We start from the raw sequence: 12,231 nt of genomic DNA, 5'->3' as shown, positions 1-12,231 counted from the left end.
AAAAATAAATGAAGTACTGATAATGTGGTACAAGATAGATGCACTTTGTAAACATCATGCTACATGAAAGAAGCCAGACACAAAAGGCCACACATTGTATGATTTCATTTATATGAAACATTGGAAGAAGCAAATCCATAGAGACAAAAAACAGGTGGTTGCTTAAGACTGAGAATATGTGAAGGAATGGGGAGTGACTGCTGATGGTTACATAGTTTCTATGTGAATATGCTAAAAACCATGGAGTTGTGCACTTGAAATGGATAAATTGTGATCTCAGTGGAAGTGTTTATTTCCCTCTATAGTCTTATATAGCTCCAAAGTGATTGGGTAGCCCTGGCTCTGTTTCAGGCACTTGATATTTTATTTAATCATTGAAATCACTGTTTTATAAGTCCTTTTCTTATTAGCACAATGGAAAAAAGAGACTCATAATCTAAGAACAGAGTTCATGTTGCTCTCAGACCACAACTGTCCTAATTCCAGCCATTGCATATTGGGGTACCTTCAAGATTTAGAAAAGTCTTCCTTCAATCATTCAAATGTGTCTCCCTCTGGCTTCAACTAGTCAATCGTAGTTATAATTTAGTATTATTTTAAATATGGTACTCATTTATGGCATTAAGCTTTTGCAGTAAATGTTAATGAACATATAAATGTGTTCTAGATATGTACCATATTGATTTGAATTTTTACTGATGGGTAAATATAACAAAGAATGGAGTTATATTTGTAAATTTCTGGCTGGATTATGTTCACATATGTTTAATATTGTGGGCTCATGCTTAATTTTAAGCCTCATGAGATAAAAGTATCAAAGGTAGTAGCTGGCTAAATTCTCTTACTGTGCAGGTAAAATTGCCCAAGATTGAAACTTAGATTGAGGAGCGCCTGGTTGGCTCAGTCAGTTAAGCGTCCGACTTTGGCTCAGGTCATGATCTCGCGGTCCGTGAGTTGGAGCCCCGCGTCGGGCTCTGTGCTGACAGCTCAGAGCCTGGAGCCTGTTTCGGATTCTGTGTCTCCCTCTCTCTGACCCTCCCCCGTTCATGCTCTGTCTTTCTGTCTCAAAAATAAACGTTAAAAAAAATTTTTTTAAATAAATAAATAAAAGAAACTTAGATTGATAGCTTAATAGTGGTCACAGAGTATTTCTTATTTTTATTCTGCAATAAATTACTAACCTGAAGAGCAGAAAGTTTGCTTCTAGACGGAGGAGGTATATCTTTGAGTCAGCTGAATATAGTGTAAGAAGAATTTTATTCAAGGCATACAATCAGTGTTATTTCTGGAATGAACTGTAATGAAAAAACTCATTAAATTAGGAAAACTCTAGCTTAATGATTTGTCCAATTATGTATTGGAGATTAGGTTGTGAATTTTCCTCTTTCGCCTTGGCATTATAAACATAGTTTTTATATGTGAAATTAAGTATAATTACCATTGCTAATAACCTTTTTAAAAAATTTTTTTTTAATGTTTATTTTTGAGAGAGAGACACAGAATCTGAAGCAGGTTCCAGACTCTGAGCTCTCAGCACAGAGCCCAACATGGGGCTTGAACTCACAAGCCATGAGATCATGACCTGAGCCAAAGTTGAATGCTTAACTGACTGAGCCACGCAGGCTCCTTTCATTGCTAATAATTTTTAATGTGTCTGCCCATCTGCACAGGCATATTTAAAATAAAATAGTATTTTCTTTTGTACAATAAGTTAGTTAAAGTTGGTTTAATATTGTTTTGTGATCAGGGTCAAATATGACTAAAGTAGGTCATGGTAAGTGTCATTGTATTGTTACTTTTATACTTCACCCCCTCCAAGTTTTTTTGACATTTTTGTTGATATATAACAGATGTTAGCACTATGGGAGAAAGTGACGAATATAGTAGATCTGAATTGTGTGTATAGAATAATAGGACAAAATTCTGGGACACCTGTGGATACCATTGGTGATAGTAAGGCTTGAGAAAGATAAAGACATGAAAAATCTGAGAAAGGAGGTAGTTGATAAAGAAGAACAAAGAAGAGAGGAATAGGGGAGAAAGAGTGGTAAACCACAGAAAAAACTACTAGAACATTTATTTACATCTATACTAGTGGATAATCAGTGTCCTCTTGAAAAATTTTTTATTAGATCATTTTTAAATTCAGAAGTATTTATTCTAACTGTAGATTATAGTACAAGTAAGAGTTTAATAATTTCCTTGATCTTGCATATATGCATGTTTGTCTTCATATGTCTATAGAGATCATGGTTTGAAGATGACTCTTTAAAAAGCAAGATACTGGGGCGCCTGGGTGGCGCAGTCGGTTAAGCGTCCGACTTCAGCCAGGTCACGATCTCACGGTCCGTGAGTTCGAGCCCCGCGTTGGGCTCTGGGCTGATGGCTCAGAGCCTGGAGCCTGTTTCCGATTCTGTGTCTCCCTCTCTCTCTGCCCCTCGCCCGTTCATGCTCTGTCTCTCTCTGTCCCAAAAATAAATAAACGTTGAAGAAAAAAAAAAAATTTTTAAAAAGCAAGATACTTTAGATCGCTTGCCTACACCATAAACATTCTGACAACTTCAGCAGTAATTTAAAATTAATTTTCCAATCTTGTTGAAAAGATTGAACCAACTTTTGTTTTAAAGTCACAAAATGCTATAATGTCCTTGAGTTATGGAAATTATGGCATCTGGTTATTTTATATCTTTAAAACATATCTGATTCATTACTTAAGGCTCTTTAATGACTTCTCATTCCCTTCATGTAAGCCCACTTTCTGAAACCAACCTTAGCCTATCTCTCATGTCATCTTAAAAATATATATATATTCAGTTTCAGAAGGCTGGCTTACATGAAGGGAATGAGAAGTCATTAAAGAGCCTTAAGTAGAGTAGTGAATCAGATATGTTTTAAAGGTTACTCTTGGGTTTCAATGTGGAGAATGGATTTGAGGAAGCAAAACTGAAGGTAGTAAAGTCATTAGACTGTTTAGTAACCAAAGTGTAGAATGATGGTCTTGTTTAATGAGATTGTGATTCTGTGGATGTCATCTTTGAAAGCAATAAAATTTTAAGAACAAAAAAAGGATCAGGGCATGGAAAGAGCCCCTCAGTTTTAGGTATTTTGTTGAAGTGCTTTTCCAGCATATAAGTTAGTGAGTAATTAAGTGAGGAAGTAGTAACAGGTAGTATAGACAAATTGAATCACAAGGAGAAAAGTGGAAGCTATCTGTTTAGCTTCTTTCCATAAATAGCTTAGATTTGAAGCATATATTGATGAGTCAATTTTTGGGAAGTACTATAAGCTTGGCTTTTATAGTAATTAATCTATTAGGTGTAAAGGAGTTTTGACTCAGATGACTATTGTAACATGTTAGATATAATAACAATAATAGGTTCCCTCCCCTCCCCCCAATAATAATTGGTCCCCCCCCAAAAAAAAACCTCATAAGTAAGAGACGATGAACTACATTTCATTTCATGGTGATCTGTTAGAGATAGCATTTTCACTTTGTTGGTTTCTTACTCATCAGTGCTGAGACAAATAGGCAATTGGAGACTCAGAATCTGAAATGAGATTGTATAAGTGTGTGTGTTGTTCTATTGCTGGCTAGTTGTTTGATTTTGGATAAATTTTCTTTCTTTTTTTTTTTTTCCATTTTATTTTAAAAAATTTTTAATGTTTATTTTTGAGAGAGAGAGTGCGAGTGGGGGAGGCTCAGAGAGAGAGGGAGACACAGAATCTGAAGTGGGCTCCAGGCTCTGAGCTGTCAGCACAGAGCCCAGCATAGGGCTTGAACTCACGAATGGTAAGATCAGACCTGAGACAAAGTCAGATGCTCAACAGACTGAGCCATCCAGGCATCCCCTGGATAAATCTGTTAAACACTAAGCCTTAGTGTCTCCTCAGTGCCAGTATCTTCCAAATGTTTGTTGAATTATTTTTTTAAAAACAAATTGAGGGAAAAAAATGTTGCAAAATATTAGAAGCCATCTTACAGCTACTTACTACTTAAATGCTTCCAAGCACTGATTTTACTTACTTTGTCCTTCACACCTCTTCTGCATCCTACTTGACACTAAATAAATTGCCATTTACTATCTGTATTAATTTTGATTTTATATTACTTAATCTACCTAAGTGGATTTTAGTCTATGTTGTAGTTATTATAGCATGGAATATTATGCTAGGTAAATTATAAACACCTAATAATTGTTGGGTTTCTTTAGAGGCAGAACATTTATTAAAAGGTTTAAAAATAATGTATGTCAGTGACAGCATTCAGCTTACTGAATGCTTTGTCTTCCACACCCCTCCCTTCAGGTAGGCAAAATGATGGTAATGTAAGTATGGACATTTTTTTTTTAATATGAAGATTTCATTTTCCTGTAGTTCTATTTGAACTATATGTGTTTTATTTCTGTTACTTAAAAACTCAAGTGTGCTTTATATTCTAGGTCCGGTTTATCACTAAAATATGGCATCCTAATATTAGTTCCGTCACAGGGGCTATTTGTTTGGATATCCTGAAAGATCAATGGTAAGAGATTTTGAATTCACCTTCTCCCCTCTCTCATATGAATTCCAAACTATATTTAGAGTGTTACCTGTGTAATTGCCTCAGAACATAAGCATATATTATACTTTCTCCTATTTGGGCTGTAATTTTGAAACTTTATGAAGTCTCTTAAGTGCATAATCAAAAATGTGGTAGATTTGAGATCACAATCATTATTTAAATAGTGACTTATTAGGTAACGTTAGATACTAGCTCTTACATCTTGAAAAGCTTTGATTTCATTTATTTTGGTAAATTTAGTTCTTGCTATCTCTGAAAGATGTTTGTGAAAGACTAACATAAATAAATATTGAAGTAATCAGCTCTGACTTGGATGTAATATAGGCAACAAAAATATTGAAAGTTGTGTTAATTGGACAGAGTTAAGGTTCTCAGATTTGAAGAAAGGAGTGCCTTTATAGGTGATATCTTCATTTGTATGGCACTTTATACTGCTTTCACATGCTTTGTCTGATCTGATTTTAGCACAGTGTTCTTACCCTTTAAATTCAAACCTAGCTCTGCCATTTACTGAACTGTGGTCCTGAGCAAATTACCTAGCTTTTGTGCCTTAGTTTCCTCATCTCACAAATAGCGTTAACACCTGCTTCATAAGGCTGTTAAAAGTATTACATGAATTGGTTTATGTAATTTTCTTAGAGTAGATCCTGGCATAGTCTAACAACATGGATGGAAAAAACTAAAACAAGTATAAAAAGACATTGGAGTGGGAGAAAACAGTAATAAGTTATGTGTTTGATTTGTTAAGAAATGGAAAGAATAGAACCTGAACAGGATGAAACAGGAATGACAACATTTAGTGTTTGGATGATTTGGTTTATTTAGTAACTGGATAAACAGACAAGAGTTGTTGGTTTGGTTTTGTTTTTCTACTCTTTTTTTTTTTTTTCAATATTTGTTTATTTTTGAGAGAGACGAACAGACAGACACACCATGAGTGGGGGAGGGGTAAAGAGACAGGGAAACACAGAATTCGAAGCAGGCTCCAGGCTCTGTGCTGTCAGCACAGAGACTGATGTGGGGCTTGAACCCATGAATGGTGAGATCATGACCTGAGCCGAAGTCAGATGCTTAACCGACTGAGCCACCCAGGTGCCCCTTGTTTTTCTATTCTAATAGCACATCTGGGTAAAGCCGCCTCCCTCAGATCATCTCTTGGGATCTAGTTTCTTGATATATATTCCATACTGTTAAACATTGAGTAGTGCGGAATAGACCTAATCTGTCCTTCTTTTAATTTCTAGCTTTTTGCAATTTATAGGACTCAGTATTTTTATCCATAAAGTTATCTGAAAGGCCCCTTATAATAGCTCAATCATTCAGTGGTACTAAGGAATATTTGCAGACATTGTACTTTTTATTCACTTGGTTTCTGGGATATTAGGTCTTCTGTTTTCCCCTTTCCTATGTCCACTCCCAGACTCCTTGACTCCTTAACTAGTTTCTCCCTTTTCTCCTGGAGCTTTGCACATGACAGTACTTGAAAGCTAAGTCTTTACCTATGCTCTTCTTCATCTATACTCACTTTCTTGGTATGCTCATCTGATTTTATAACTTCACTTTTTAAATACCAGCAACTCATAAATTTATCTTTCTTGAACTCCAGGCTCATATCCTGCTACCTGCTTAACGTCTTTACTTGACTATGTATATAGTAGACATCTCAAAAGTAAACATGTTGAAAACTGAACTGATAATCCCCTAACCCAAAACCTGCTTCACCCCATCTAAGTTATTAACAGCTACATCCTTGCATTTGCTCTGGCCAAAACCTCCTCATGATCCTTGGTTCTTGTTTCTCTGGTACCCTGTATACCCTGTTTGCAAATTTTGTTGGTGAAACCACCAAAGTCTTATAAGCAGTTGCACTGCTACTAACTACCTGGCCCACATCACATTACCTCTTTCCTGGATGATTACAGTAGCCTGCCCCCCTGTTTGTAACTTTGCCCTACTCAGCAGTTCTCAGCAGCTAGAATGATATACTCTCCTCCCTGTTCCCCCCGCCCCCCTTTTTAAAAACAAATAAAGCTCTAGACTGAAATTTTCCACCGACTTCCCTTTTTGCTCAGAGTTAAGCCAGCAGTACTACCACATCTGATTATCTCCCTATAGATAGTTGAAAGAAGATGGTGAATGTGTAGAGAGAGAACTTGAACTTTTGTACTGAAACACTTTGTGTCAACTATTCTCATTTCCTTAGGCAGGTGTGAAGTAGCTAAATTTAGTCTCATTTCATATCTATATAATTGAAATGTTAAAAAATAATATCAGATAAAATAGGTGAGATTGGATATACATGGATAATACTACCTACCCTCTCTCCCCCCCCCCCCCCCCTATTGAGGGTAATGGCAGTCCGTGTATATTCATGTTTAGGCTTCAGAGCTGGAATTTGGTAAAGAAAACTACAAGACAGTAATCTTCAGAAAAATAAATTGAGTAAACATTGAATAATTTGGGATAGGTGTGCTAGAAGACAGTTTGTTAGTCTTGGTCTTTTATTAGTATATATGGATGGCGATTTACCTTTAATATTTAACAACTTAATGTTAGTATGGTTTATTTCTTAACTATACAGTGTGTTGTATGAAGAAACTATTTTCTGGTGTTTTTCCACTGACACCTATTCTGAATATAGGGGATAGAAGAAAATAACTACACATAAAAATTCCACTCAGTGAAACTGCCCTTCCAAAAGCCATAAACAGGCATTAAGAGAATATTTAGATGACTGATAAGCAATACTCAGTGTTATTAGTCATCAGGGAAATGCAGATTAAAATTACAGTTAGGTACTACTACACACTTATAAATAGTTCTCTTGCATTGATGGTAGGCATATGGTTCAACCACTCAACCAGCAGTATCTACCAAAGCTAAACATACACCTTTGATATGGCATAGCAAATCCACTCCTAGGTCTATATCCAAGAGAAATAAGTGCATGTCCACCAAAAGACTTGTACAAGAATATTTATAGCACATTTAATCACACCATAACAACCATATATATATATATATATATATATATATATATAGACACACAAATAACATGGATTATTCTCACAGGCATGTTGAGTGACAAAAGCCAGACGTAAAAGAGCATGTACTGTATAGCTTTTTATAAAATCTAAGATAAGCCAAAACTATGATAGAAATTAGGACAGTGGTGGGGGTAGATGAGGGTTGTGAAAGGGAGTTGCATGAGAAGGCTTTTTGGAGTGCTGGAAGTACTCTATATTTTGATCTAGGTGATGATTACATGGGTGTTGTATACATATATAAAAATTCTTGGGGCGCCTGGGTGGCGCAGTCGGTTAAGCGTCCGACTTCAGCCAGGTCACGATCTCGCGGTCCGTGAGTTCGAGCCCCGCGTCAGGCTCTGGGCTGATGGCTCAGAGCCTGGAGCCTGTTTCCGATTCTGTGTCTCCCTCTCTCTCTGCCCCTCCCCCATTCATGCTCTGTCTCTCTCTGTCCCAAAAATAAATAAACGTTGAAAAAAAAAATTAAAAAAAAAAATTCATCTAGCTGTATAACTCTGCTTATTATACTTTAATAAAAAATTAAAACAAAAAAGTTGCCATTTTTAAGTAGTTGTCAGTGTTTTAAATAAACATCAATTATGTTGATGGTTCTGGAAGACTCTTAATAGAAAATAACAGTCAACAATAGAGACAGTTCACATGGCTATTGTACATATTGAAGGCCTTACTCTGTATGCATGAATATATATTTTTTAATTTTATTTAATTTTTTAAATTTATATCCAAATCAGTTAGCATACATATAGTGCAACAATGACTTCAGGAGTAGATTCTTTAATGCCCCTTAACCCATTCCCCCTCCCACACCCCCTCCAGTAACCCTCTGTTTGTTCTCCATAATTAAGAGTCTCATGTTTTGTCCCCCTCCCTGTTTTTATATTATTTTTGTTTCCCTTCCCTTATGTTCATCTGTTTTGTCTCTTAAAGTCCTCATATAGTGAAGTCATATGATATTTTTCTTTCTCTAATTTCACTTAGCATAATACCCTCCAGTTCCATCCACCTAGTTACAGATGGCAAGATTCCATTCTTTTTGATTGCTGAGTAATAATCCATTATATGTGTGTATATGTGTGTGTGTGTATAACCACATATAACATATGTGTGTGTGTGTATGTATGTATGTATATATATGTATGTATGTATAACCACATCTTCTTTATCCATTCATCCATCGATGGACATTTGGGCTCTTTCCATACTTTGGCTATTGTTGATAATGCTGCTATAAACATTGGGGTACATATGTCCCTGTATGCATGAATATTTAATTAGCCATCTTAACTGTGTTTCTGTGATCTGAGCAAAATTGATTTACTTAAGATAGATTTGTAAGGTATGTCAACCACTGATTATTAAAATTAGCTGACACAAGTTGAAATTTCATAATCCTGTTTACCTGTTAGGATTTGTTTTTTACATACTAAATCCTAAAAATCTCAATGCATTGTGTATTTAGTTAGTACTGTGTAAAACAATAAATGGAATGAAAGAGTGTATGTTCAGTTGTATGCTTTTTTCACATTACTATGTTTAGATTTAAACATAGAGCAGTCAAAAAATTCATATATTTCTTTACACTATCAAAGATGTCATAATTTCTATAGTACTTAGAGCCAGAAGACTAGGTTTTGTTTTGATAGTAATTTTATTACAACTAAATTAAAACAATGTCATTCTTTACCATTAATTTTCTTGTCTAGCTTTTTAAAACTTTACATTTAGAGTGGTTTTTTTCCTCTATCATTTATTTTTAAAAATTTTTTATTGGAGGGGTGCACCTGGGTGTCTTAGTCGGTTAAGCATCTGACTTCAGCTCAGGTCATAATCTCGCAGTCTGAGTTCAAGCCCCACATCAGGCTCTGTGCTGACAGCTCAGGGCCTAGAGCCCGCTTCAGAATCTGTGTCTTCTCTCTCTTTCACTCTCTGCCTTTCCCCCAGTCACACTCTGTTTCTCTCTCTCTCTCAAAAATAAATATTAAAATTTTTATTTTGTATTGAAGTATAGTTGGCATACAGTATTAGTTTCAAGTGTCATTTAGGTTTCTTTTTAGCTAACTAATTTTTTTTTTTATTAAAAAAATTTTTTTAAGTTTATTTATTTTGAGAGAGACAGACAAATTGGCAAGTGGGAGAGCGAGAGGGAGAGAGAGAATCCCAAGTAGGTACAGAGCCCAATGCAGGGCTCAAACCCACATAACTGTGAGATCATGACCTGAGCCAAAACCAAGAGTTGGTGCTCAACTGACTGAGCCACCCAGGCGCCCCTAGCTAATTAATTCTTAATGATTTATAAATACTTCCCCCAACATTTTATTATGAAAAATTTCAAGCATACAGAAAACATAACGTTTTCTCTTTAAGATTGTTATGAATGAAGTCTAAGATATTTTTCTTCCATATTGAGAGCAAACTATCCCTTCTAACATGTTCACCGTTATAGGTCCTTAGTTTCTGGTTTTTAAAGTGGTAATTTCAGAGGTCTATTATAGTAGTTTGTGTCTTCCCAATAAAGACAGTGGAAATAAAGGAAAAGTATTTTTTAAGTATTTATATTAAGGACTTATGACTCTCTAAGAGAAGAGCTTCTCACTTTAAAAAATGTTTTTGAGGCTCCTACATGGCTCAGTCTTGAGGGTTCAACTCTTGATCTCAGCCCAGGTCATGATCTCACGGTTTGTGAGATTGAGCCCTGTGTCGGATAACAGCACAGAGCCTGCTTGGGATCCTCTATCTCCCTCTCTGCCCCTCCTCCCACACATTCTCTCTCTATCGCTCTCGCTCTCTCTCTCAAAAACAATGTTTTTATACTGTAAAATGCATATGACATAAAATTTACCGTCTTGGTGTTTTTAATTGACCTATAACATGGTAATCTTAGCTGTTTAAAATAAGTATACAGATGAGTATTATTAAGTATATTCACATTGTTGTGCTACCAGTCCCCAGTCCCCAGGTTTTTTTTTTTTTTTTAATAAGACTTTATTTTTTTAGAGCAGTTCTAGGTTCACAGCAAAATTGAAAGAAAGGTATAGAAATTTCCCATATACTCCCTGCCCCCACACATGCATAGCCTCCCCCATTATCAACATCCTCCATCAGAATGTTACATTTGTTATGGTTGATGAACCTACATTGACCTATCCCAATCATAGTTTATATTATGGTTCACTCTTAGTGTTGTCCATTCCGTGCATTTGAAGAAGTGTATGACATGTATCCATCATTGTGGTATACTGAGTACTTTCACTGTCCTAAAAATCCTCTGTGCTTTGACTCTTCATCCTTCTACCACGCCCCATCCCCACCCTTTCATGTTTTGAAACTGAAACTCTGCACCTCTACACTTATTTCCCATTCCTGTCTTGCTCTAGCCTATGGCAACCACCATTCTACTTCATGTCTCTGTGAATTTGGCTTTTCTAGGTGATGAATCATAGTATTTGTCTTTTTATTCCTGGCTTCACTTATTAATTTAATGTCATCAGGATTCATCATGTTGTAGCATGGGTCTGATTTGTCTTTTTAAGGCTGAATAATATTTCATTGTGTGTAGATAGATAAATATCACATTTTCTTCATTCATGGGTTGATGGAAATGAGTTACTTCCACCTTCTGGCTATTGTGAGTAATACTTGTTAATGAACATGGGTGTACTAGTATCTAAGTCTCTGCTTTCAGTTATTTTGGGTCTGTATCTAGAAGTGGATTTGTTAGATCATATGGTAATTCTGTGTTTAGGTGTTTTTTTTTTTGTTTGTTTTGTTTTTTGAAGAACTGCTATAGTGTTTTTTGTAATTGTTGCTCCATTTTGCATTCCCACCAACTATGCCCAAGGATTCCAGTGACTCTACATCTTCACCAGCAATTGTTATTTTTCTGTTTTGTTTGAGAGTAGCCATCCTAATGGATGTGAAGTAGTGTCTCATTGTTTGGTTTCCTTAACAATTAGTGATGTTAAGCATCTTTTCATGTGCTTATAAGCAATTTTTATATCTTCTGTGGAGAAATGTTTGTTCAGGTCCTGATTTTTTGAGTTTTTGTTGTTAACAGCAATTCTTTATATATTCCAAACATTAACCCTTTATCAGATATGATTTGCAAATATTTTCTCTCATTCTGTGGGTTGCCTTTCACTCTATTGATTTTATCCTTTGCACAGGTTTTTCTGTCTATACAGTTAACTTTGATGTAGTTACACCAGTTTCTCCAGTTTTCCTATTGTTGCCTGTGCTTTTGATATCCCATCCAAGAAATTCAACCCCAATTGTGAAGCTTTCCCCCTATGTTTTCTTCTAAGTGTTGTATGGTTTTAGCTCTTATACTTACTTCTTTGATCCTTTTTTTTTAATTTTTTTAAGTTTTTTTAAATTTATTTTTGACAGAGCATGAGTGGGGGAGGGGCAGAGAGAGAGAGGGAGACACAGAATTCTTTGATACATTTTGAATTAATTTTCATATATGGTGTAAAGCAAGGGCCCAAATTCATTCTTTTGAAAGTTCATCAAGTTTTTTTTTTAACATTTATTTATTTTTGAGAGAGAGAGAAAACTTGCAAGAGTGGGGGTGGGGGCAGAGAGAGAGGGAGACAGAGGATCTGAAGCAGGAAGCTCTGTGCTGAC

The 12,231-nt window shown here is 35.7% G+C and overlaps 1 protein-coding gene across 1 annotated transcript in view; it reads left to right on the top strand.

The window, feature by feature from the left end:
* UBE2K (ubiquitin conjugating enzyme E2 K) overlaps positions 1-12,231 on the top strand; it is a 73,967-nt gene that overhangs the window by 50,991 nt on the left and 10,745 nt on the right. The window contains exon 4 of the mRNA XM_040485326.1: positions 4,440-4,522. Coding sequence (XP_040341260.1) covers positions 4,440-4,522 — 83 coding nt within the window. The remainder of the gene's footprint in view (positions 1-4,439; positions 4,523-12,231) is intronic.

The sequence above is a fragment of the Herpailurus yagouaroundi genome, unplaced genomic scaffold, assembly GCF_014898765.1.
Source record: "Herpailurus yagouaroundi ecotype Mexico unplaced genomic scaffold, PumYag 28, whole genome shotgun sequence".
Taxonomy (NCBI): Eukaryota; Metazoa; Chordata; class Mammalia; order Carnivora; family Felidae; genus Herpailurus; species Herpailurus yagouaroundi.
This window is presented reverse-complemented; position numbering and strand designations above follow the sequence as displayed.